The sequence below is a fragment of the Eretmochelys imbricata genome, chromosome 7 (genome assembly GCF_965152235.1).
Source record: "Eretmochelys imbricata isolate rEreImb1 chromosome 7, rEreImb1.hap1, whole genome shotgun sequence".
NCBI classification, from domain to species: Eukaryota; Metazoa; Chordata; order Testudines; family Cheloniidae; genus Eretmochelys; species Eretmochelys imbricata.
In genome coordinates this window covers 81,951,062-81,979,040 of record NC_135578.1, presented here as the reverse complement: position 1 = coordinate 81,979,040, position 27,979 = coordinate 81,951,062, and the positions used below count along the sequence as shown (strand labels likewise).

Genomic DNA, 27,979 nt, shown 5'->3' with positions numbered 1-27,979 from the left:
ACATGCTTTAGTGAGAATACAGCTATTTTAATAACTCAAATAGAGGTTCAGTGTGTTTCCTGTTTATTATACATGGTTGCACAATCTGAGGCTAGTTAAATACAATCTGTTTTCAAAGTCTCTTGGAATAGTTTCCGGATTACAACATGCAAGTGATCATGAAAATATTTGGCTTTTTAAAAAAAAAAAAAAAAAATTCTCAACAGGCACTTACATGAGGGAGTTAAATTTGCACTCAGATATCCACATTTAAGAGAAATACCCCAGTATATAGTACATAGAATCTTGGTCTGCTTTATCAAAGTTCCATAGTAGTAAAATGTTTTTACAGAAGTGTAATTCAATTATTTTGCTTACTCATAAAGTAAGGTAAACCAATGATGCCTGCATTGAAGTTTAGAAAGAGTGTCTTGTTTATAGTCCAAATGAACTACAAGCGCAAGTAGCCTTCCACACAGCATGGTTCATTTTGTGTCCAATCCATATATATTATGTCTGATAACAGACTACGTGATTAATTGTGAATGGAGGCTAACTTGTTTAAGTAATTTGTTCAAAGACTCTAAACTCACAAGAGATGAGTAAGACAAAAATATTCCGTTTTTCTAGACAAATTTCTCAACGCTTTTTGAACTCAACCAGTTTAAAAAATATCTTTCAAAAAAAAATAAATAAAAATAAAAACCACCCAACAGTTTGTCTCCCACCCATTTATAGGCCTAGATGGACGAGAATAAGTATGTTCTTCTGAGAGGCTGTCATTTTTCCTCCTCCCCCAGGATGGCAAGGGAACAAGCTGTAAAGAGGGGAGTAGATTCGTGAATCCAAGAGGAGATGAGTAAATATTGTGCATGTAAAAAGTTGATTTCAAGAATGTAACACTAAGTCTCAGTTTAATCATTAAGAGTCAGCTATGTTAAAACATTTCCATCCCCCCTTATCATCTCAATTAAAGTAAAACAGCAATGGTGGGAGAAGTGAGAGTTCTACAGTTACTAGAAAACATTAGACTTGTCAGTAAACTGTTTCTGGAAGTTCTAAGTAAAAACAAATATGGTTAGAGTGAAGTGTAAGAGCCACCACACATCTAAAAGGATCATCTTGGGAACAAATTTGTTTGTGAACGTTCTTGTGAAAGATACAAGATTCAAAGCCTCTGAGAACCACGGTATGGTCTTAGAAGACTCCAAACAGGTATAGTAAGTTTGTGGTAAAGAGTTAAACTATGCTCGCATGTCAAGAATATTTAAAAGTCTCATTCTAAAGACAAAAGATCCACCATAAACCCTGATTTTTAGTGTAATTTAGACAAGTATACTTATCTGTTGGTTTCAAAACCAGTTCAGATAAGCAGCATTGGAGGTATGCATGCGATAAATGACATGATAGGGGAGAAATGCTTTAATCTACATATTATAGGTGATTAGCAAAAAATAAATATACAAGCCTACATGCATGGAAATATATAACTAGATTTGTTTAAGCTTTATGCATATCGAGTGCATAACATTATCAAATAAAAGTAAAATGTGCAGTATAAAATAGTAGCTTAAGAAAGTTCCAGTGTTTGAGAAAGCACTTTATTTTAAATGTATATACACACTTGAATGTTTACTTGACGAATGTTTTAGTAATACGGTAAATGCAGCACTGTAAGACGAAGGAAGACCGGTGTAATGTGAGTTTTTGCCTTCTCTTCTCCTACAGGCTGCTGCCACCTTTACTCTGCTGAAGTGTCACAACAGTTTTTTCACCTCCTATCTAGTTCACATTTCAGGTTGCTCAGCAGATGCTTGTGGTTCTGGAGATTCAAACCGCTGGTGAAAATTTGTTCGTGGTTTCCTCAGTTTCTCAGGAGCTTTTCTCCAAAGAATTATTTCCTATATAGGGGAAGCAAATGCTCATTTAGTATAGCGTTATGTCTGGTCAAATATTAACCCCATAACCTCAAAATTAATCATAAGTTTCTATTGATGCAAGGTTTCCAAAATACTTCGCATCACTATTTCCATTCTGTAATAAGCTATATTTCTATAAATCAGGTACAGATGTGTTCTCAAACCAAAGCAATTCGGTTTATAAATATTAAAATTGCATATCCATGTGTGCTGTGCTCTCTCCTAGTTAGTCACCTCCTCTCTGGCTACTCCAATGCTCACTTTGCTCCCCTTCTGTGCTATCAAACAAATTAAAGGTAAATATTTCTTGCTCAAACTCTGAATCATGCCACTCCCCTCTTCTAATCGTTTTGGCTTCTTCTTACTTTCTGCATTAAATTCAAGCTTCTTATTCATACTTTAAGGTCTTGTTTACCTGCTTTCAGTTTTGTTCCTATCCATATTTCTTCTTATGGTCACAAAGTATCCCCCCTGCCCTTTATATCCTTTTCACACCCTTACCTTTGTACTCTCTTATGCCAGGAACCAAATCAAATTCCTTGTGTCTCTTCATCCAGCATTAACCCACTCAAGTGAAACAAAAAAATGTTGCACATCCAGTAATTTAAAAATAATGCTCCAAAATAATTTCCCTTTTGGACACACAGCAATTTCTATCAGTATTGTTTTGTCTGGCTATTTAGATTGTAAGTTCTGTGGGGCATCAATCACTCCTTTCTTGCATTTTGTACCACACTAATACCTCATCTTTGCTAAAATATAGTGTTCATCATCCCCTTCTTCCTCACTCGCAAATTAAGTTTTGTGCACGTACTATTCAGTACAGCAAATGGGAGAAAAGTAATTATTTCACATTTCTATTTGTAATATAGAGTTTACTTGTTCTGTTTCCAAATATGAAAAAAACAAAACTTCACAACAAAAACCAGCCTGCCACAAGACTCCAGCCTGTACAACACCATACCTGTTGTTTGAAGTACCGTCTGTCTTCTTCATCCACAAGCACTAGATTCAAAAAGTATCTCACTGAAAATTTTTTGTTCACATCCCTCATTGTAGGCGTTGGATCATAGCCTGCTAAGAAAAGTCTTATAGGAATTGATTCACCTTGAAGAGGAAAGAAAAGTTAGAATTAGTTTCATCTGAGAGAACTCTCATTAAAACACATTCCCCAAAATGCGTAAGACTGGGTGGAAAAGTGGTGGTCTTCTACCCAAGCACCCTTCAGATTCTAAGGGCACAGGCCCTCATCCGGGAAACCCAACACAGGTCCTGAAGTTTACAAGAGCCTTTAAGTCAACGGTGTGCCAGAAGATGGTATAAGTGAGAGGTTATTTCACCTAACTGGATTCCAGACCATTCAGGGCTTTAAAGGACCAACACCTTGAAGGCCAATCTACTATAATTAAATAAGAAGCCAGTGTCAAATATGAACGGTCACCAGCATTACCCTTTCTGGGACCTCTCATCACTAAATTACTAAAATAATCTAAGTCTCATTGTCAGAGCTATTATGGAAAATGCCGATACTAGCTCAAAGTCAATAAGAACACTATTTTCACTCAAAACCAGATCAGACAACTATTAATCAGTCAATGTTCTTCAGCCGTGCCTGAATCAGACTGATCTGGATCTGCAGGATCCAAATTCTAGTTGGAGTTTTTGCAACACAACCATCAGATAGCCCTGTCACCAGAAACGGTGATTTAATCTTGCTGTTCAGTCTTGTCTCAGGATCCTAAAGTAGCTGCTCAAGGGAGTTCTGTCACCATCAGTGATTGGCAGCTTGCACACCTGTACCCCTCCCCACTACACACCAGAACCCTCCCTCCCTACTTTCTTCCCTTTCTCCCACTGATTTTTCTTAAAGAGCTTTAAGCCTTGTGATCCTTCTTTTCCTCTACCTTTATTTACCACATCCCTCCCTAAACTCTTCTCTGGAAGCAAGCTTGAGAGTCATTAGCAGCCAGCCTCTTCCTTCAGGACTCCTAATTGTTCCAGAATCTGCTCCATTCCAAGTCTTGAAGTGCCCTCAAGATATTGGCTGCAATAGCTCGGAGGGGAAAAGGAAACTTTCTAGGGGCTTGACTACACAAGCAAACTTGCACCAGTTTAGTTAAATCCTTATGTGGACACACTTATAACCAATTTCAAACAGATATATCAGCATAGCTTTCCCATTAGGGGCAATCAGTTTTAAACACATAAACATGTTCAAGTTTGTTTATCATGACTTATTTTAGTTTGCCCAACAAAGCTGCACCAACTTTTAAACTTATTTTAGTTAAACTACACCATTACCTAAACTGGTGGAACTTCATGTTTAGACCAGGCCTAAGGAATAATATCTTTTCCACCCAGTGAGTTATTTTAATTTAGAGGCACCTAAATATTCATAGCACAGTTGCTGTCCATGAGCCCTTAGAGCAGTGGTTCTCATCCTTTCCAGACTACCATGTGTCTGATTTGTCTCATGTACCCCAAGTTTCACCTCAGCTAAAAGACTATTTACTTACAAAATCAGACATTAAAATACAAAATTGTCACAGCACACTATTACTGTGTACTATTACTTTCTCATTTTTACCATATTATAATAAATCAATGGGAATATAAATATAGTACTTACATTTGAGTGTATAGTATATAGAGCAGTATAAACAAGTCATTGTCTGTATGAAAATTTTAGTTTGTACTGACTTCACTTCTGCTTATTATATAGCCTGTTGTAAAACTAGGCAAATATCTAGGTGAGTTGATGTACCCAGTGATGAGCTGCCAAAAGCTGAAGAACCGGTTCCTTCAGTCGCTCCGGGTCTTCGGCGGCACTTCAGCAGCAGGTCCTTCAGTCATTCTGGGTTTTCGGGGGCACTGACGGACCCGCGCCAAAGTGCCGCTGAAGACCTGGAGCAAGTGAAGGACCTGCCGCCGAAGGCCTGAAGCGCTACCAGATAAGTAAAAATTTAAAAGGGATTCTCAGGGAAGCCTCCCCAACCGAGAGCTCAGGCGGGCTGGACAGTACAGTCCCGCGGGCCAGATGTGGCCCACGGGCCAGAGTTTGCCCACCCCTTTAGCAACCGGTTTGAAACCGGCTTCAAAATTTAACAACCGGTTCACACAAACCAGTGCGAACCGGCTCCAGCTCACCACTGGATATGCCCCCTGGAAGACCTCTTTGTACCCCTGGTTGAGAACCACTGCCTTAGAGCAGCTGCATGTTCCGACAGTAGGCACCAGGTGGCTTGTGCTCAGAGGTTTGCTGAAGAGTCTGCTTTCAAAGAGGCAAATACGGTGGAGATCAGAGATGGAAGTACTTAAAAATACTACTAAAGGAGGGGAGCACTTGGCAGCAAAATCAGAGAAAAGAGGGACTGTCCTCCCGCTTTTTAGGAAGAATATTCTTCAATTCCTCCTATACAGTGAGCTGTTAATGTAGTAGAGATGGGCTTGAACTGGAATCCCAAATCAGATCACAGGTACTTGTGGGGGTGAGTAGGAGTAGTAAAAAGGATTGAACTTCAAACAAAATTTCATAATTAGAATCCCATCTCTAGGTTAAGTAATCACTATTGCCACTTGCAGCTTTGGGTGTTCTACCTTACCGTACCTCTTTTACAACCCAAAGAAAAATTCTTATCCATATAGAAGCAAACTCATTTTAAAAACCTGGTTATAATTTTTACACTAGAATGCTCTCCAAAGTTCAAGAGCAATTATTTACCTTTGACTGGCGCACCATCCATTATTTCATACTTAGCAATGGTTTCCGTCTCTGTTGTGGTACTGGGCCCTAGTTTAAGAAAAAAAAAAAAAAAAGTGCAACATGTTGATGAGAGACTTTTTGGAACATTTACTTGATATGCTTTTTCAATGAAACTACAGGACCCCAAACAGTAGTCTTATGGCAACTCCTGCCCAAGAACAGTGGTTTCCCTTTAATGGACACAAACCCTTGGTTTCCCTTCGTATGTGTTTTAAGAAAGATTGTGTATATTAAGAAAAAGACTCAACTTCCAATAGTGTTTATATTCATAAGTGACAAAAAATATTAGGTAGAGCTAAAAATAGTATGGGGAAATGCTTTGGAAACTTTACCTGCAATCATCCACCTCCTCCTGCTTCAAACCTCCTTCGAGTTCAAACTTAAATTGTTTGCTGATTTTGTGAAGTGGACATAGTACTATCAAGAGTTATCTACTTGTTTATTTGAGGGATCGAGTAGCTCTGTAACAAGTTCATAAGTCATGAGGGGTTTAACAAAAATGTGTCGCTTAAAGGTGTAAAGATTGACTTGTAAAGGAAAAGAAATTATTTGCACCCTCTCTGATGTATTTAAAGCAGCTTAAGTTTTAAGGAAATACATTTTTCTGTTTCTTTTCCATGTTACAAATTCATGTCTTGTTTACCCTGGAAAACTGTAAGATGACTGAATAGCTTGTAAAATTCTGGCATCACAAAAACTGTTTTTGGTTTGCTTTTAATAACTAACACCTATTTAATTCCAGTGACTAATGGACACTCAAATATAGGACGTCTGTTAAAGATGCAGCATCACTACCTCTTCAGTTGAAGTATGAGCATTCAGACATCCCAGACCTCCAAATCATCGTTCAGAAAAACAGCAAAGACCAAACTTAACACTGATATTTGTAAAGTTAGGTCTTTATATAAAGACAATACTTTCCAGATATAGCTCCTTTAATGGGGGTGGGGGGGAATGTAGACGAAGGGTAACATTTTCAAAAATGCCTAATGTAGGCTTGTAAGTCCCATTTCAAGAGTTACTTATGAACCCTAATGAAAGTTAATGGGACTTAAAGATTTCAAAAAATGCCCGTCTTCACAATTATCTACTGTTCAAAGGACATGACCGGCCTCCTCAACTGTTTAAAAAAAAAAAAAAAAGTCCACTAATTTCAGATATTAGACTGAAGTGAATAACCAAACAATTCATGCTCATGCATATTTTTAGTTTGAGTATCAAGAGTTCTGTAAGTAGCCTGTAAATTTCAGTGATCTAGGATGAGCTCTCCAACCCAAAAGCAAGCTTTGAATCCTAAAGTATGAAGCAGATGTCTACTACAAGATCTAGCTACTTTTATACTAGATATCAAATTTGATTCTGAACCCCAGATGAACAGAAACCCCATTAAAATGTCTGATATATATATATCTTTGATTAACTTCTTACTATTAGGTTTGCATCAATTTTATGATATACAAATTACTAGTTCATATTGGTATTCTTCCTTTTTTGCTCATCTTACCAATTCCAGTGATCTCCTTTTTGATCAGCTGCAACTCCATGTGCTGAATTTTTATTCTTACTAAGAGGAAATAAATTTTTCCAACAATCACATCCTTTAAGTGATACCTTTAGGAGAACAAACATGGCTTTCAGTTAAAGGCTTACCTAATGCACATGATTCTAGCTAGAGTTTAAGAAAAAAATATACAGGTCATCATTTTTATTGCTGAAACTGAACCGAACAGTTCCCTTCTGCTAAGGTGGGTTTCCCAACCACTCAAGTGAGGCTAGAACATCCCTACCATTATAGATTCCAACTGAGAATGCACTACAGTCATCCAAATAGCATGATTTCAGGAGTGAAATCAAAGTCGCTAGCAAGTTTGCAAGAGACTGAATGTTAAGCACTGAAAAAGACACTTGGCAACTACTCTTAAAATCTAATCTTTGCCTTTATGATCAATCATTTTGTTTCCAAGCCTCCAGAATCTAAAAAAAGCTCATAATGCAAGAATCATTACGGTAAGTCATCTATATTACATCAAAGGTTACTCTCTTCTTGATCAATTTGAGTACTTCTATTTGTGTAGGTTTTGAGTCACACTTACTTTGACTTGTTATATTCAAATTCTATATGCAGGCAGTCTTCAATGCCTACTTCCATTTTAATAGAGTTGTTAACATCTGGGTATGTCGCAAGCTGGTGAACAATAAGATCATATTCTTTTACCAAGTCTGACAGTCGTCTTACTATTGTCACTTTAAGAAAATACCTATGAAGTAAACAGTAAAGTTAACAGAGACTCAGTTATGCAGATTATATTGTTTTTATGGATGAAGTTGCCAAGGTGACACTCTAATGAAATAACTAAAAAACAAAGTAAGACTACAAGAGGGTCATTTTATATTCAGTAACTAGACATTTCTCTTTAAACCCAAACATTCTACAGAATTTTATCCATTGTTTAACTTACTAGCTAGTCAAGTCAAAGCCTTGGCAACACATGCCTCCAGTCTCATTTCCTTTAGTCACGTTGATACTAGGGCTGTCAAGCGATTAAAAAAATTCATCGCGATTAATCGAGCTGTTAAGGATAGAATACCATTTATTTAAATATTTTTGGATGCTTTCTACATTTTCAAATATATTGATTTCAATTACAACACAGAATAAAGCGTACAGTGCTCACTTTATAACTTTTATTACAAATATCTGCACTGTAAAAAAGATAGTATATTTCAATTCACTTAAAGTATTGTAGCGCAATCTCTTTATCATGAAAGTTGAACTTACACATGTAGAATTACGTACAAGAAAATAACTGCATTCAAAAATAAAACAATGTAAAACTTTACAGCCTACAAGTCCACTGGGTCCTACTTCAGCCAAATCACTCAGACAAACAAGTTTGGTTACATTTGCAGGAGACAATGCTGCCCGCTTCTTGTTTACAGTGTCACCTGAAAGTGAGACCAGATGTTCGCACAGCACTGTTGTAACTGGCATTGCAAGATATTTATGTGCCAGATGCGCTAAAGATTCATACGTCCTTTCATGCTTCACCCACCATTCCAGAGGACATGCTGATGACAGGTTCTGCTCAATAACAATCCTAAGCAGAGCAGACCAATGCATGTTCATTTTCATCATCTGAGTCAGATGCCACCAACAGAAGCTTGATTTTCTTTTTTTAGTGGTTCGGGTTCTGTAGTTTCCGCATCGAAATGTTGCTCTTTTAAGACTTCTGAAAGCATGCTCCACACCTCATCCCTCTAAAACTCTGAAGTGCCTTCCAAAATCTGAAGCCTTGGGTCGAGTGCCGTAGCTATTTTTAGAAATTTCACATTGGTACCTTCTTTGCATTTTGTCAAATCTGCAGTGATTTACGAACACTGTCAAACACCATGTGCTGGGTCATCATCCGAGACTGCTATAACACGAAATATATGGCAGAATGCGGGTAAAACAGAATAGGAGACATACAATTCTCCCACAAGGAGTTCAATCCAATTTAAATTAACACACTATATTTTTTTTTAAACGATCATCATCAGCATGTCCTCCGGAATGGTGGCTGAAGCAGGAAAGGCTTACGAATGTTTAGCATATCTGGCACATAAATACCTTGCAATGATGGCTACAAAAGTGCCACGCGAACTCCTGTTCTCACTTTCAGGTGACACTGTAAATAAGAAACAGGCAGCATATCTCCTGTAAATGTAAACAAACTTGTTTCTCTTAGTGATTGGCTGAACAAGAAGTAGGACTTGAGTGGAATTGTAGGCTCTAAAGTTTTACATTGTTTTGTTTTTGAGTGCAGTTATGTAATCAAAAAAAAATTTCAATTGGTAATCTATTGTTTAACAATACGATTAAGCGCGATTAATTTTTTTAATCGCAGTTAATTTTTTTGAGTTAATTGCATGAGCTAACTGCGATGAATCGACATCTCTAGTTGATACATATCAAGAATCAGAGTGCTATAAACCAAAATCCTCCTTACGTTCTCAAATACAAGATCTCTTCACAGACAACAACTCTACTTTCTATCTTGGTGTCCTTCAAAGTAGTGGGTCAAATGTTATTTTTTCACCTTATCCTCTTTGTTAACAGGAAATAATCAAAACATTGTGCTTGAGAAAAGTATTTTATTCATAAGTTAACTTTCAATTTTAAAAAGGGGACATACAGCATTTTGACAACCCCTACAACAGAGAACTGGGTTTATATGACAGAGCTGAAGATATTTTTGAATTCAGAAGAAGCCTTGCTATGAGAGATTTGGGAGACCAGCAGATGTCTTGAGTGGTCTTCGCTATAACCCTCCATGTGATCCTGATGCTTCCAAAGAGCTACCAGAATTATACCCTTAAGTCCTCTGAAAAATGTCACTTCATGCGTTCTATTGGAATCAAAATCAACACTTGAGAAAGCGTCACCTTAAAGAAGGGCTGGACTTCATGAACAGGTGAAATGATTGAAATACCAACCCATTTTCTAGGTGGAAGTTTCACTGTCCATCTAGAAAAGAGTGCCATTGTGAGTGTGAGCACAGTAAAAGTAAATTCCATGTACAGAGTTTTGGAGAAAGATACAAATTTTAGTTCTGTAATACACCGTGTTAATTTTATGTTTACAACTTAATGGGAAACAGACTTGACAGAATTACCATTTTGTTGAATGCACACTCAGCCTGTTTTACATATAACCTAACAGGATATCTGATTCTAGTATCAAATTTCATAGAATCTGCCTGCTTAAATGCATATTTTCATACCTCAATCTGACATTGGCACCAATGTAGGATTCATATGGCTTCTCAACTTGCATAAACTCAAAGTCATAACTTCTGCTTTGTGTCAGTTCTCCTGGTAAGGCCAGTTCTTTCACTAGGTTTACAAATTCATGAGTGTTGCTCTTGTCATTGAAGAGTTCTGAAATTGAGAAGCAAGAAGTTAGAAAGAGTTTATTAATAAACACAACTGTTGAAGTGAACATCATTTGAAACCTCTTTTTATAGTTCTACTCTGACTGCTGGAAGTAAGGTGTGTTGGGGAGAAGAGACAGCCATTAAATTCACCTCCAGATCAGTGGAATTTAAAACACATCAGCAAAAAGGTCAGCAATCTTCAGCATCAAATTACAACAACTAGACCAGAAAGATAAATAAGATAGAAAGAAAAAAAGGCCCTAATTATCAGAGATAGTTAAAAACAAGAATTGTGTGTGTTGAACCAGTAATGACCCAAACTGGCCAAACCCTGTTTTTTAGCTAAATTGGCAACAGGCAATGACATCACTTGTTTGTTAAAGGGTTTAAAAAGACAAGCTATTAGATGGTTCATTCCCAATACCTACCTGAAGTTGGAGCCAACCAATATGGGTCTAAGCACTTCTGAATTTACCGTTTGTAAGTATTTTGATCAAATGTTTATAAATGTTTTGTTACTGTTTGGATGTAGTAGAATACTTATTATTTAGAGCAACTGTATAAAGACCATTAGGCCTCTCAATTAAATAAAGGAATTTCTGGTTAAATTAGTGTCATAGTAACATAAATATAAATTAATTCCAACATTCTGTAATAAAGTCTCCATGTCCACTTAAGTCTCTGGTAGTTACAGCAGAAAGGCTAAAAGAAGGCAATTAGCAACATTTGGAACAGGACTCTCACCACCAATTAATCTACAAGTTACAAAAAACTGTTAGAAGGTATATCATCATTACTACCAACCCAGGTAAGTTCAACCAGCCACTTAGGTACAAGTTCTATCATGCTGTAAACAGGCACACACCGACTAATGGAGTTGCATGCATTTACACCAGGACTTCCTGTGACCCTTAGTGTTTAATCTTATAACTAAATCTTTGAGCCACCCAGTCTTCACATAATACATATTTTTAATTTTGCAAAACCTATCAGGAAAACCATTTCTACATATAAATTGTTGTTTAGGATTCAGAATTATAAAGAAACATGGTCAGTTACATGACAGTAACTATCACGAGGAATTAAAATATTTGACAAATTTATTAAAATTTAATTAATTCTCCCTAGCAGAGAATTAAAAATAAATTCATTACTCTAAGCAGGTTCACATTTAAATATACCACAACCCAAGTAATAATGCATCACAAAAGCAGCTTGTTAGAAATACAAAAGAACAGTATTTAAGTGACAGACACATTAGTTACTGTTTTTTGCATGTTACAAAACAAAGTGATCATAATTAAAAGAATGCTGCGAAGTGTATTTTGTTCACTGGACAACTGTTTCATTTTAATTATACTACTTCATGATTTTCTAGTAAATTTACTGTTGTATTTTCTGAGGCAGGAAGAATACTTTTTGTATAAATCAGAGAGGCTATTGTAAACAGAAGATATAGAATTTTATAATAAATCTAAGCTGTATAGAGAAAGGATATTTCAAGTGTTTTTGGGAGAAACTACTGATAGACCTTTGAACCTAACCAAATGATGCAGATTCTTCACAATTTTAGCTTCTAAATCTGAATGGGAAAAAAAAGAACTTTAGTTTAATGCAGTATTATCAGGCAATTTTATAGGATCTCTGCACTTTGAGATATTTAAGACACCTTACTTTATGTTCAGAAACAGTACACAACTACACTTTAGAATACTGCAAGGGCCACAGACGTATTTCTAGAAAGAGGTAATTAGACCATTACCACCCTTCTTTTTCCTATATCTCCTTTTCCCTCTAAATCAAGGATTAGAGACTAAAAAAAGTAATCCAGGCCTGCACAGCTGGTACATGCTTGGCATTTTAGTTTGATACACTAAAGACGACATGAGAAATAAGCGAGAGAGATGAATTTTTGGGTGTTATTTTTCATGTGATTGCCACTTGTGGTTTAAAAAAAAAAAAGTCTAAATTTTCCTAGGTTTTCATTTTGAGTATGCAGATTAAGACTGTGAACACAGTTCTGCATTGATCACGTGTGGCAATAAGTTGCGTAAATGGCAAGCACGCTCTCTGGTTGGCCATAAAATGTTTCTCCAGGTTTCCCATAAATCAATCAACTCTTAAACAGACTGGCGAAAGAGGAAGACTGCTGCTTTTTCCAATTTCTGACCAGTACAAGTAGCACATTACTTCTGAGTTAAAATGACTAAGTCATTGTCTTACTTCAGCACTTGTTAACCACTATCCTGATGTAGTCATGAGGACTGAGCCAGAGTGCTTACAGTTATGAATGTAAAAGTTCCTTAAATCACATCTACCCTCACCACATTGGCAGCTTCAAAACTCACCAATTTGTCCTACAAATTCAATTCTAATTCCTTGGTGCTCTAACCTCTTTCCAGGTTGTTTAAAGGCTATGTTCACCTGAAAAAAAAAAACAAAAAAACAATAATAGTTGGAGGCTTTTATACTTTCCACTGTAGCACAGCAGGTGTTCACTTTCACTTCTGGACAAAGATCAGTTATTTGGGTGTGCCCAGAAAGCTCTCTCCTTCCCTCCCCTGTCTTTTTCCACTCCATGATTTTTAAGGGTTTAAGCTTGTGTATTGCCTTTAAGGGTTATACGCAAGAGGATGCATTAAGGACAGATAAAGACTGTCCAAGGGAATGTAAAACTGCCATCAAATTAGTAATGCTCCACTACAGGATCAGAAACGTACTTTATTCCTGGCAGTTCAACTCTCCTATTTAGAGTAGTCATCTGACTTGACAACTTTTCCTTCCTCCTTGTACAACATTCTTGAGGCCTAAAACCTTTCCAGGAGAAAACAGCTACAAGGAAAAGATCTTAACTGACTGACTTCTCAAAATGGAAAGCATTCATAGAAGTGATTAAACTACTGAAATTTCATTGTTTTAGACAAAAAGCTGTCAGCTCAAACTAGTACGATTTTATCCAGATTACTACGATAGTGTTTTCACACTTCTTGATTAAATGTGAGCTATTCAACTGTATGGTTGGAGACGTGAGCGATGGAGGTTCTGCTTTCATACTGCCAAATTCAGTTACATCATTCACCACCAGCTGGGGTCCTTCAGCTTGACATCCTGACACCCCTTCAGGACTTAATGGGAGATAAAGGCAAGGCAATAGGACTACTACAGATGAAAAGGAGGTTCACTCAGTCTTGCAGTCAGTAACAGGTAGGGTGCTAAAGTTTGCCAACCTACCCAGTATTAATATGAAAGACCAGCACCAATCTCCAACGCCCCATCCCACCCCAAATCCCAATTGTTACCCTAACACAAAAAAAAAAAAGAGTTCAAGAGGAGCAGGAAAAGTATAAGCTAGACCAGGGATCGGCAACCGTTGGCCTCCGGCCCGCCAGAGAAAGCCCCCTGGTGGGCTGGGCCGGTTTGTTTACCTGCCGCGTCTGCAGGTTCAACCAATTGTGGCTCCCACAGGCTGCGGTTCGCCGCTCTAGGCCAATGGGGGCTGCAGGAAGTGGCAGCCAGCACATCCCTCGGCCCATGCCACTTCCCGCAGCCGCGATCGGCCGAACCTGCGGATGCAGGTAAGCTTGCCGGGGGCTTACCCTGGTGGGCCACGGGCCAAAGGTTGCCGATCCCCAAGCTAGACTTATCGAGATACTGCTTGTCAGCCATGCTGGGGCTCCTTCTGAGCTCCTTATATTTGGTATTGGTCGTAAGTTCAGTTATCAGGGATCTATTTTAAGACTTGACTTCACCCTCCACAATCCTTTCCCCCTCCCCTCCCCCAGGCACAAACATGCAATGAATTTGTTATAAGCATGAGCTATTCCAAGAAAGTTGTGGGAACAATGCTTAACTCATGCTCCCCCTACTGGGCATTTAGCTACTCTGCTTTATGGAGTGCAGTTGATAGAGCCGGACAAAAACATTTGGACTTTTTTGGGGGTGGGATAGAGAATGTAACTCTTACAGTACCCATTTACTATCTGCAACTCTTTGGAGGTAAAGGAAGCATTTATGCCCAAAGACATTCACTAACCAATGGATCCAATGGCTTGGGATGAGCATCTCTGGCTCTCCTTTCCAAGAAGAGCTAAGAAAGCTGGAGCATTTCACTTGATCATTGTTTCCCCAAAGTGTGGTGCATGCCCCCTGAGAGCATAAAGGAGCGGGGGTGGGGGGGAAGGATGCAGTATGCTTCTCAGCTGTCCTCCACAGTCTCAGCTTTCATTTTAAAAAGAGCAAATCTTTAGCTGTTAGTGTGAAGAAAACTTCAAAATATAACCCCAGTGTAGCTGATGTAGTGTCTGCCTGAGCTTTTAGAGAACCTTATCCAATGGCTCAGATGTGAACTACCCCAGTTGTCTCCAAGGGCACAAACTCAGATGCAATATGAGGACACTAAGTGTCAACATGTAACTATTGCACTGTTCATTAAAGGAAAGGAAAGATATACCAAAGTGAGCAGTCACTCAAAAGTAGGTGTCACAAGTAGATAGGCTTGGGAGATACAACAGAGAATAAGCAGTTGTAATAACTGAACCCAAAAATTTACCTTAATTGTAAGCTCAAATGTAAAAAGCACCTGAAAGTTCATAAGATGTTTATAGGTTGATGTAACAACAAATGTTGATGGGGGAAAAAGGTACAAAAAGGAGACTAAGACTGAATTAGTCTAAACAAAAAGGCCTCCTGATGTAATTCAAGGTATTTGTTGAAATCATGCTTGGCAGAAAGAAAAGATGCGGAACCAGAAATTAATGAACCAAAATTGGTATGTCAGATATTAGGACTATTAGTGGACAAAATAAAGAGGGGGATGAACAATGCAACCAACTTCCCCTCTCCCACGACCTTTTTGTGGTTCTTAAAATGAGACTTTGAAAAGAACATCTCATCCCAATGCATCTTAGTTTATCAGGTCTTGTCTCTTCCCAACTCATGGACTCATCCTCCCTGATCCCAGGAGAGAATGAGCTGACAAAAGGATTTTCTTCCCGAGAGGAAGGCCATCAGGCCTTGAAAATCAACATGACATCCAGTCCTCGGCCAAACAGCACAGAGGCACACAAGAGCTTGTCTCCCATTCCTGTTGTGTTACTTTCTGCCCCACTATTTCCTTCCTCCTATCATCTTTCTCTCTCTCAGCTTTTCATCAAATCCTGAAATCAACTGCACTGCATTAGCACAGCAAGATGAGTCAGACACAACCCCATTCTATCTAAGGAAAAAGGACCCAACCAGATGATGTCCCTTGATCAAAATGCAAACCACGGTTCATGCAACAAGTGCCATGGTGTCCTTGCCTACCAAAGCATCCATTCGTAACTAGCCAGCCATCCAGTGTTCCAAAAAAAAATCAACAAAAGCCATATTTCCCCCACTTTTTCTAGCTTGTATCTCTTCCACCTTGTGCCTGTTAAGAACAGAATAACTATCACACACCAGCACTAATAAAATTACCTCCTTCCTTCTCATAAAAAAGGTTAACAAAATTGAGACTGATTTAGACATAGATAAGGGTTTATCATGGCACTTGAAGTTAGCCAACTAGATGTCAGTTCCACAGCCAAAAGACTCTTTTCTTTGACCATCATTGTGTGGAATTATTACCCAGGGAGGTGGCAGAGATTCCTTCCTTTATGTCATCTGGCACAGTCATTGAGATTCCCCTTAAATGCTTAACTTTAGAAACATTCCACTCACAAGCCAGAGAAGCCTGGCTACTGCTCAGTTTAAGATGTGAATCCTGTTAGGTTAACTGTTTCCACACAACTGAATCTAGATGCATCTCCTGTTGGTGTTAGCCCCTAAAGCACACTGTACTGAGATTTATTTTGTCCAAGTTTAGTAAACATAGGTCCCTCCTAGTGGGGAAAGGAGCTTGCAGTGCTGAATGCCAATTTAAGAGAATCCTGGACAAAATCACGGAAAGCCCAATCTACTGTCAATTTTAAATTATTTATTTAAAGACACCTTACTGGTCTTAATCAGTAAATAGTAAGCCATCTCATCTCTTTGGGACGAGAAGATCCTCTCTATGGAAACATGAAGTGCACAGTACTTCCTAACTCAGAGCTGTGAGCTCACAAATTCGTGTACCTTGCAGTCCACTAGTGCAGTCCATAAATCACTAGTGATCTGTTAATGTCTGGGGCAGAGGATGCAAGAGATTATGCAAGCAGTTATCTTGGGGTGGAAGAGTTAAAAAAAGGGGAAGCTGCCTGAGGAGCCAACAGTCTTCCAATCCAGTTGCAACTACGTTAGTCAAAGCTCCTCAGAAGCCCTCCCAGACTGTCATCCTTTTTTAAAAAGTACATGAAAATGAGTATATGAAAGCTAGTAGCTTCCTCTTTTTACATAGACATGCTGACTCTTGAGTTACAGACATCCCATGAGAAAGTTTCAGTACTCTAGAAAGACATTCCAGGGATTCATGCTGTATTTCGGAGGAGTCCACAGACGTGGTGTGTGCGTAAAGAAGGTGGTCTGAAGAGTGGGAGCATTCCCTGATGGTGAATAGGTCCCTTGAGAAACAGGCAAAGGGTGCCATCTAGCTCAGTTTCTTTGAGGGAAGGAACAGATTTGGGCTTCCTAATCCTTTCCCAATTTGTTGTCAAAACACTCTCCCCTACTGAACTGGTGGCCAGCTGAGCTGAAGATCCTCTGATGTACCACCAGAAGCCACTTCAGGGCATGGGGCATAACTTCAGGATGTACAGAACAAGCAGGTAATTGATGTCCAAAGACTACTGCTATAAATGGTGCCTTCTTGGCCTTCCCCTCTCTCGGGTTCCAAAGATTACTGCTTCCAACAAGAAAAATTATTTCAAAGTGACAGGGATGCCTTTGGCTACACTGGCTACTTCAGAGACAGGAAGAAAACAAGAGATGAAAAGAAGAAGCAATAGGCTAATGAACACATAAAACAGAGGTTCCCATTAATTGCCACAGTAACTAATATGAACACAAGAATGGCCTTACTAGGTCAGACCAAAGGTCCATCTAGCCTAGTATCCTGTCTTCTGACAGTGGCCAGTGCCATGTGCCCCGGAGGACATGAACAGAACAGGTAGTCATCTAGTGATCTATCCCCTGTCGCTCATTCCCAGCTTCTGGCAAACAGAGGCTACCATTCCTGCCCATCCTGGCTAATAACCATTTGAAGAACTAAAGTTTACATTAGTCACAAGTAGGTATAGAACAGATAATTTTCTGACCTTTAAGAACAAAGGCAGACCAGAGAATTAAGCTGGTGTTCAAACCAGTTTACCTAACCAAGAAAAATCTATATCTCATGTTTTATATCTAGTTTGCATTTATGTGCTGCAAAAAGTAAAAAGAATCATTAGAAACACACACAAGTCTTACCTTTCCTGAAACAGATTCACCATCATAGAAGAGGAAGTGTTTTTCTATTTTGCCATCTTCAGTTTTAATTTCTGCTGTTTTTCGTGTTTCTGCATCATTAAGAATAATGTCAATCTCACAAATCGGACCAAAAAAGCCTCCAAGAAAACTCTGGAATAAAAAATTATTTTTCAGATTATCACAGGGATAAAGATAACTATCTTTTATGAAATACATTTTTTTAATCTTTTGTTTGTGGCAGTGATACTAATTAAAGCCTGGGGGATGAAAGTATGTTCCCAATTACACAAATTCCCTGTGTACTGAAGGACAGATCTCAGTTTGCAGATGTAAAGCTCAAATTTTTAGAATATGCAAATCGTTTCATTGGGATGTTTAAAAAGTTATACACAAGTAGTTTCATAATAACCACATGGGACAGTACTCAGCAAATAATTAAAAGATAAGATCAGTAGCAAGCTGAAGAATGAGCAGTGCAAGCAAAACTGACTAGTCACAACAGGAATAAGTAGATAGTTCTAGTACCCAATTACGATCACAAAAAATTTTCAGCCCCTAATTATTAGTACCGCAACTTTCCACTGAAATTTGATAGTTTTAAATCATACTTGAGACACCCAGACTCAAAAACAAACTTTTGGATTCCTTACAATTAAGAAACTGGGACACACTATGTATAACATGGTAAAAAACTGTTTATTGGAGTAAGAGGAAATAGGCCACAAACTGAAAGACCAGGGAGAGGATCTACAGGAAACACTGGAAGCAGAACTGGAAAAAGATGGTTTTTTGGTCCAAGACTATGCACCGAACTCTGGGTTGAGGAAGGAAGGAAAGGCGGTGCCTTCCAACCCTGATATTCTATGGGCTAGAACCCACTTCATCAGATGCATGGAGTGGAAAATACAGGAGTAGGTATAAATACATGAAAAGATGTGAATTGCCTTACCAAGTGTGAGGTTAGTCTAACAAGACAATTCAATTGACAGCAGGATACCAAGGGAGGAAAAGTAACTTTTGAAGTTATGAGAGTGGACATTTCAAAATTATCTGTGACTGCCCCTGGATCATTACAAAACCTAAACCTAATTTCCCCAATACTAGTTTCCCCCTACTATTACTCACACTTCTCGTTAACTGTCTGAAATGGGCCACTCATTACCACTTCAAAAGTTATTTTTCCTCCCTTGCTATCCTGCTGTCAATTGATTTGTCTCGTTAGACTAACCTCACACTTGGTAAGACAACTCCCATCCTTTCATGTATTTATACCTGCTCCTGTATTTTCCACTCCACGCATCTGACGAAGTGGGTTCTAGCCCACGAAAGCGTATACACAAATAAATTTGTTAGTCTCTAAGGTGCCACAAGGACTCCTCGTTGTCTCTGCCCCTGAACAGAACGTTCTGGATGCAAATCACACACACAAAACTAGATGTAGTCCCTCACTGTCTTCTACTGGGTACATTTGGTATTCTTTAAAGAATATACGTTCTCATTCTATGTAGGATCTTTAATTGTAGTCTGGGGAGACAAAATTTGAAGAGTTTGGACAAAGTCAATAGAAGAGGAGAGGTATTTAGCTAAAAATCTTAAACAACACATAGAACTAATGATGCAAGAAAGCTGTTCCAAACAACAGGTACTGCTGAGAAGAAAACTCTCATATCAGCAAGAGTGACACTGTTTGGGGAAACAGAAGACACAGGACTGCAAGACAGGCTGAAGAAAGGACATAAGCAATTTTTATCTTATGATAGGTTAAGATACACAAGGCTAAATAAAAGAAGTCCCTGTACTTTGTTTCTACTTAGAGCTTGTTACTCTGGCAAACTGCCCCAAAACTCTTCACAAAGAGTGGTGCAATATTCTGTAAAAGAAAGCTAGATTAGCTACAGTTAACCTGAGACTTCCACTCAGTACTGGCTATGTACACACTATAGCTTACATCGGTACAAGCTGTGTCACTCAGGGGTGTGACTAAGCCACGCCCCTGAATTACATAAGTTACACTGACCTAAACGCCAGTGGGAGAGCCTCTCCCATCGTCATCATTACCCCAGCCTCAGTGAGTGGTGGTAGGTAAGTTGATGGGAGACCCCTCCACCCCATTGGCTTAGAACATCTGAAAGCTCTGTAGCCTAGACTCCACGAGCTCAAAAAGCAGTCTAAGGAGGGGCTCACATCTAACAGGGAAGTCTTCCAAGTCACTGCTGAGTACAGATTTACATTCACAGGTGGAACATCAAAGAAGCTTGCTTTGTGACTACATCTGTTTTCTGATATTCAATTTCCAGTTAAATTAGTTACTTAGGAAGAATTCCCAAATCATTAGTATACAAGAAATATGTTTAAGTTATAACACTTTAATCCTGAAACATGCAGTACTACTTTCAAAGTGTAGTCAGCAATTACATGTATCAAATTGAAAGAGTGCCTATTGAGTTTTATGCACATTTACCTCCAAACCAAAAACAGATTACATTCACAGCACACATCATCTAAAAGGATCCCATAGTACAGGGGTTCTCAAACTTCATTGCACCGTGACCCCCTTCTAGCTATAAAAATTACTATACGACCCTAGGAGGGGGGACCGAAGCCTGAGCCCACCCGCTCCCTGCCACCCCGGGGGTGGGGGGGGAAAAAGAGGTGAAGCCAAGGGCTTAAGCCCCAGGCAGGGGATCTGTAATCTCAGCTCCACTGCCCAAAACTGAAGCCCTCAGGCGTTGGCTTCGGCCCCATGAAGTCTAAGCCAGCCCTGACGACCCCACTTGGGGTCCAGACCCACAGTTTGAGAACTGCTGTGGTATAGCATTTCACAAATTATAGACAGAGCCACTAAAATGCAGTCACAATAGAAACAGAGGTTGACAGTAAAGTACTCTTAAGATACTGCACATCAATACTTATTTTAAGATGTTCCCCATATGGGCTGGCCTATGCTTCAATTTGAAGGAGAATAAAGCCTTTAAATAAAAGCACCATCACCTCCCTCAATTTGTGTCAAAATAGTTTATATGTAAACATATCAACAAATAGACTGCTATATCTTGCATATGAAGTGAAGACCGCTAACCTTACAAATACTGCAAGACAGTTACAAGACTCACAAGTTACTTCTGAATTAGCCATTCTCCTTCCCAAAAGGACTAGTTCTCATCTAGCATGGATAAACAAAACAAATTTGGAGTTTCAAGGCTAAACCATTTTTAAAAAACAAGCCATTCCAAAAAACAGGTTTTCCAAAAATGAAAATCTTAATTTTTCAAACTGTGATCTTCTAGTTATGTTGTCCAACTGATCTCTAACTTTCCCCAAAAAAGAGATTCCCTCCTAAGGCAGTGGACTACTTTAAAAAAAAAAAAAAAAAAATAGCATCTGGTGTACTGGTTTCTTCATATCTGATCTCCTTGCTAAATACCTTGTAAGGGAAAGACAGTCACAATGTTAACTTAGTGTGGGCATACCCTTACAATATGAAATGGTCCTAAACCTGTCTGTACTATTGCTGTGCACTTTCAACTACAGAGGCAAGTATATTTCAGTAACCCCTACATAGAATTTGTAAGGCATTTTGGGAGGATGCCATATAAATATGCAGCATAAGTGTGGTTGGCAAATACATAAGTAATCTTAAACCAAAAAGTTCATGCTTTCAGGATAATATAGTCTTCTGGATGACACAACATGTACTTAGCATACGATAGGTGTCAGAACTGTTTATAGCCTGCAATAAGATAGTCTAAACTCCTCAAGTAAGGACCAAGCTGTCAAGTTTTGATAGGCAAGAACACTGGCAGGACTCAAATACAGTAGGAATAAAAAAAAATATTGTTACTATTGGAGAACAAGAGATATTATTAAGGGCACAAGAGCAAACTACCCCACTGAGTAGAAAAAGATAGAAAATTTAGCAAGAGAACACCATGGCTTAAGTAGATCTTCAATGATTTAAAACCTCGAAGAGTCCTACAAAAAGTAGAAACTAGGTCAAATTACAAAGGATGAACATAAACATATAACACAGGTATGGAACACAAAATTAGAAGGCCAAGTCACAAAACAAGAGAGATTCAACTAGCTAGAGACAAAGAGTAACAAGAAAACATTCTACAAATACATCAGAAGCAAAGAAAAACCAAGGAAAGGGTAGGTAGGCCCTTTACTCAATGAGGGAAGGGAAACAGTAACAGAAAATGTGGAAATGGCAGAAGTGCTAAATGACTTTTTTTTGTTTTATTGAAAACTGAAAAGTTTAATAGCGATTGGACATCTAACATTGTGAATGCCAGTGAAAATGAGGTAGGATCAGAGGCTAAAATAGGGAAAGAGCAAGTTAAAAATTACTTAGACAAGTTAGATGTCTTAAAGTTACCATAGCCTGATGAAATGCATCCAAGAATACTCAAGGACTTGACTGAGGAGAGATCTGAGCCATTAATGGTCATCTTTGAAAATTCATAAAAGATAGGAGAGATTCCACATGATTGGAAGAGGGCATATATAGTGCCAATCTATTAAAAAAAGGAAATAAGGGCAACCCAAGGAATTACAGACATCTTAATTTCACTACCCAGAAAGATAATAGAGCAAAAAATTAAACAATCAGTTTGCAAACACCTAGAAGATAATAAGGTGATAAGTAATAGTCAGCACTGATTTGTCAAGAACAAATTGTGTCAAACCAACCTAACATCTTTCTTTGACAGGGTAACAAGCCTTGTGTATAGGGGGAAGTGGTAGACAAGATATATTTTGACTTTAATAAGGCTTTTGATGCTGTCTCACATGACCTTCTCACAAACAAACTAGGGAAATACAACCATGATGGAGCTACTACAAGGTGAGTCCATAACTGTTTGGAAAACCATTCCCAGAGAGCAATCATCAGTGAGTGGTTCATGGCCGAGCTGAAAGGGCGCATCAAGCAGGATCCCACAAGGATCAGTTCTGGGTCCAGTTCTGTTCAGTATCTTCATCAAGGATTTAGATAATCACATAGAGAGAACACTTATAAAGTTTGTGGATGTTACCAAGCTGGGAGGGGTTGCAAGTGCACTAGAGGATAGGATTAAAATTCAAAATGATCTGGAGAAATGGTCTGAAATAAATAGAATGACATTCAATACGGACAAATGCAAAGCATTCCATTTAGGAAGGAACAATCAGTTACACACATACAAAATGGGAAAGGACTGCCGATGAAGGAGTACTGTGGAAAGGAATCTGGGGGTCAAAGTGGACCACAAGCTAAATATGAGTTAGCAGTGTAACACTGTTACCAAAAATATCACAACAAAAAAAAAAAAAACAAGAAAAAGAGAGCAAGCATCATTCTGGGATATATTAACAGGAGTGTTTTAAGCAAGACATGAGAAGTAATTCTGCTCTACTTTGCACTGATTAGGCCTCAACTGGAGTAGTGTGTCTAGTTCTGGGCACCATATTTCAGGAAAGATGTGGACAAACTGGAGAAAGTCCAGAGAAGAGCAACAAATATAATTAAAGGTCTAGAAAACATGACCTATGAGGGAAGATTGAAGAAAAAAATAGGTTTAGTCTGGAGATGAGAAGACTGAGGGGGGCATAACAGTTTTCAAATACATAAAAGGTTGTTACTAGGTCTGTCAAGCAATTAAAAAATTGAATCGCTATTATTGTTTAACAGTGCAATTAATCGAGTACCATTTGTTTAAATATCTGTGGATGTTTTCTACGTTTTCAAATATACTGATTTCAATTACAAAGTGTATAGTGCTCACTTAATATTTATTTTTGATTACAAGTATTTGCACTGTAAAAAAAACCAAGAGAAATAGTATTTTTCAATTCACCTAACACGAGTACTGTAGTACAATCTCTATCATGAAAGTTGAACTTACAAATGTAGAATTATGTACAAAAAAAACTTGTGTTCAAAAATAAAAATGTAAAATTTTAGAGCCTGCAAATCCACTCACAGTCCTACTTCTTGTTCAGCCAATGGCTCAAACAAACAAGTATGTTTACATTTGCAGGAGATAATGCTGCCCGCTTCTTGTTTACAATACCACCTGAAAGCAAGAACAGGTGTTCTCATGGCACTGTTGGAGCCAGCGTCGCAAGATATTTACGTGCCAGATGTGCTAAAGATTCACATGTCCCTTCATGCTTCAACCACTATTCCAGAAGACATGCGTCCATGCTGATGGTAGGTTCTGCTCGATAACAATCCAAAGCACTGCAGATTGACACGTTTATTTTCATTTTCAGATGCCACCAGAAGGTTGATTTTCTTTTTTTGGTGGTTTGGGTTCTGTAGTTTCCTCATCAGAGGATGTTGCTCTTTTAAGACTTCTGAAAGCAAGCTCCACACCTCATCCCTCTCAGATTTTGGAAGGCACTTCAGATTCTTAAACCTTGGGTCAAGTGCTGTGGCTATCTTTAGAATTCTTACATTGGTACCTTCTTTGCCTTTTGTGAAATCTGCAGTGAAAGTGTTCTTAAAATGAACATGTGCTGGGTCATCATCAGAGACTTCTATAACAGGAAATATGGGGCAGAATGTAGGTAAAACAGAACAGGAGACATACAATTCTCCCCCAAGGTGTTCAGTCAGAAATTTAATTGACACTTATTTTTTTTAAATGAGCGTCATCAGCATGGAAGCATGTCCTCTGCAATGGTGGCCGAAGCATGAAGGGGCATACGAATGTTTAGCATATCTGGCACATAAATACCTTGCAATGATGGCTACAAAAGTGCCATGTAAATGCCCGTTCTCACTTTCTGGTGACATTGTAAATAAGAAGAGGGCAGCATTATCTCACGTAAATGTAAACAAACTTGTTTGTCTTAGAGATTGGCTGAACAAGAAGTAGGACTGAGTGGACTTATAGGCTCTAAAGTTTTACTTTTTTTTTTATTAAGCAAACAACAACAACAACAACAACAACAAAAATCTATGTTTGTAAGTTGTGCTTTCAGGACAAAGATTGCACTACAGTACTTGTACAAGGTGAACTGAAAAATACTATATCTTTTGTTAATCATTTTTACAGTGCAAATATTTGTAAGCAAAAATAATATACACTTTGATTTAAATTAAAGCACACAATACAATATATATGAAAATGTAAAAAAACATCCAAAATATTTAATACATTTCCATTGGTATTCTCTTATTAAACAGTGCAATTAATGGCAATTAATGTTTTTAATCACAATTAATTTTGAGTTAATCACATGAGTTAACTGCAATTAATCGACAGCCCTAGTTGTTACAAAAAATTGTTCTCCTTGACCTCTGAAGATAGGACAAAAAGCAATAGGCTTAAATTGCAACATGGATAGGTTAGGTTGGACATTAGGAAAAACTTCCTAATTGTCAGAGTGTTTAAGCACTAAAATAAATTGCCTAGAGAGGTTGTGGAATCATCATCCTTGGAGAATTTTAAGATCAGGGATGGTCTAGATCAGCGGTTCGCAAACTGAGTCGGGACCGCAAAGTGGGTCACAACCCCATTTTAATGGGGTTGCCAGGGCTGGCTCAGACTTGTTAGTGGGGCTGAGATTACAGACCCCCTGCCTGGGGGCTGAAGCCCTTGGGCTTTAGCTTCCCCTCCCCCCAGAAATGGCAGGTATTGGGCACGCTCAGGCTTCGGTCCCCCACCTGGGGTCATATAGTATTTTTTGTTGTCAGAAGAGGATTGTGGTGCAATGAAGTTTGACAACCCCCGACCTAGATCATACTTAGTTCCGCCATGAGTCCAAGGGAACTGGAACAGATGATCTCTTGAGGTCCCTTCCAGTCCTATGATGTGTTTACTCTGAGAAATGACCCCACCCACGTGGCATTGGATCCAGTTTTGTGTTGCTCCATTTCCAAATCAAACATGCCCAGGGTGTAAGCAAAAAGACCGCCCCAGACTCGGATAGTCGAGCTGTTTTCCCCAGCCTGCCTACCCACACCAGACACAGGCTCTGCAGCACCAGCTGTGCCGCTCTCCGGAGCCGCCCTGCAGCCCCGCCGCCGACAGTCACTTGGCAGAAGGTGTGGTGGGGGAGGGGTTATCGGCCCCGCGGGACAGCCGTGCAGAGGTGCTCCAGCCCAGCCTCTGCCAGCTCTGCGGGGCCCACCGGGGCGAGGAGCGACCATAACGTGCCGCAGGCCGAACGCCACGAGCCAACGCAGCGCCTGGGCGCGGGCCGGCCGGGAGGAGAAGCCGGTGCAGTCCCTTGCAGGATCAGAGGTCGAATGTCGCCGACTGAGGGGAGCCGGGCGGGCAGCCGCCCCACGGCTGAGCGCGCGGGGCCCAGCACCCTGCGGAGCAACCGAGGGCGGGCCCTCTCAGCGACACGCGGGCCACGGAGGGCGCCCGCGAGCCAGCCCCCGCCGGCCACAGGTGGGAATCCGCGTCCCGAGGCGCGTCCCCGACGGGAGCGAGCTGCCGCCACGGGCCCTACTCGCCCCTCACGGCCCCCAGCGCACCAAAACCCTTCCGCAGCCCCCGGGCCTGCGCCGCACGCGGGCAGGGGAACGGAGCAGGCCGCGCCGACGTCTCGGAACGGGAGAGGCGCCACACGCTCACCCCAGGGACCCCCGAGGTGCCAGCTCCCGCTCACTCACCATGGTCACTTCGCCTCCAACCGACCCCGACCCGCAACAGCTCCGGCCCGCGCCCCTGTCATGTGACCCTTCAGGCGGTCACGCCCCGCCCCTCCGCCACGTGACCGCCCCTCCCTAGTCCCTACGGAGAAGGGAAAGGAGAGGACGTGGGGGCGGAGCGCGCGCTGTCTGCAGGGAGCCCCTCAGGGGCGGTAGAGGGCGCAGTTCCCTAGCAACCAGAGCGCTCTGCGAGGCATGGGTCGCCAGCCTAGGACATCTTCCTACCTCCCAGTGGCCCCTCATGCAGGCCCAGGCCTGGTGCCAACCCCCGCCCTCTCTCCTCTTGCCCCCCAGGCACCTAGGCCCAATCAGCCACTGCTTGTGTCGCCCTAGGGCCTGTGGCCGCCAGTCGCTTCTCCATCTGCTGCATCACCTCATGGGCCTGAGCCCCGAGAACTCTTGCCTACTTACAACAAAACTGGCAGCCTGGGGACCCCACAGTCGTACCCATAGCCCCCACCCAGCCATTGCGCCCCCCCACCTCAGCCCTGCTCATCCTGCTCACTCACTTCCCTGTCTCTATTAAGAGCAACTTTGGGTTTGGTTCAGGATCTTCTTGGAGCAAGGCCCTTTGGGTTTGGTTTTTACTTTAACATTTCCCAGGAATGTATTGGTATTTATTATAAAAAACTGAAAGAAGGGTGAAAATTGGTGCAAAAATCAGCTTCACAGTTTTCTGGGTTAATATTGGGGGTGGGAGGACAGGGAAAAAAGCAACAGAGAAAAGTAAGAGTATTGAAAGTAAAAGCATTTTAATGCTGTGGTTTAGTTCATTAACTGTATATTGACAGTATGTACATATATGCATGCTTTCTATGTTCCACTACATTGCCTTATTTTAACAGGCAGCCTCACGTTTACCCTAATTTATTATTAACACATCTATCTAATGTAATGTGTTGGATTTTCTTAACATAATCAGTATTTTCATGTCCCTGAGTGGTCTAGAATTCAGATGAAAATAAATAAAAAACTAATAATAGCTTTTGTAAAACCTGGGGAAATTTGGGTAAAAATCAATAAAAACTGAAAATGAAAGGCCTTACACTTAAGTCACCATAATTTGAAGGGGAGTGGAAGGGAAGGGAGGGGGGTGTCCAGAATGTACACTATAGTGGGCACTCCCAAACTTTCTAATTGTACGGATCATGTCTGAATACAGAGATTGACCTCTAGAAACTTCCTTGCCCATTCATGGTTGCCTGCCTAACATCCCTCTGGCAACTGATTACATAGGAAATTAATGATAGGAAAGCTTTCAATTTATTCATAAATTGTCTTTTAATGTGATTTAACAAGTGGACATGAGGCAGAGCCAGCACCATGTGACCAGCCAGCTCTTCACAGACCACAGTTTGAGAACCTCTATTATAATAGTTTACATTTT

At 39.9% G+C, this 27,979-nt stretch overlaps 1 protein-coding gene across 3 annotated transcripts; it reads right to left on the bottom strand.

The window, feature by feature from the left end:
- Window positions 1–6: 6 nt before the first annotated feature.
- On the bottom strand, window positions 7–26,682 carry VPS26A (VPS26 retromer complex component A). 3 transcript variants are annotated; one of them, XM_077821852.1, is made up of 9 exons: window positions 26,554–26,682; window positions 17,943–18,092; window positions 12,926–13,001; window positions 10,425–10,581; window positions 7,755–7,919; window positions 7,166–7,272; window positions 5,620–5,688; window positions 2,863–3,005; window positions 7–1,880 (listed from the first exon to the last, which is right to left on the bottom strand). In XM_077821852.1, the coding sequence occupies exons 1-9, from the start codon at window positions 26,554–26,556 to the stop codon at window positions 1,767–1,769; spliced, it is 984 nt and encodes a 327-aa protein (XP_077677978.1). In that variant the 5' UTR covers window positions 26,557–26,682; the 3' UTR covers window positions 7–1,766. The 3 variants fall into 3 exon arrangements, with proteins under 3 accessions (XP_077677978.1, XP_077677980.1, XP_077677979.1); XM_077821854.1 differs by having other exon boundaries at window positions 17,943–18,031; window positions 26,554–26,598; XM_077821853.1 differs by lacking the exons at window positions 12,926–13,001; window positions 26,554–26,682 and having other exon boundaries at window positions 17,943–18,071.
- Window positions 26,683–27,979: the final 1,297 nt, after the last annotated feature.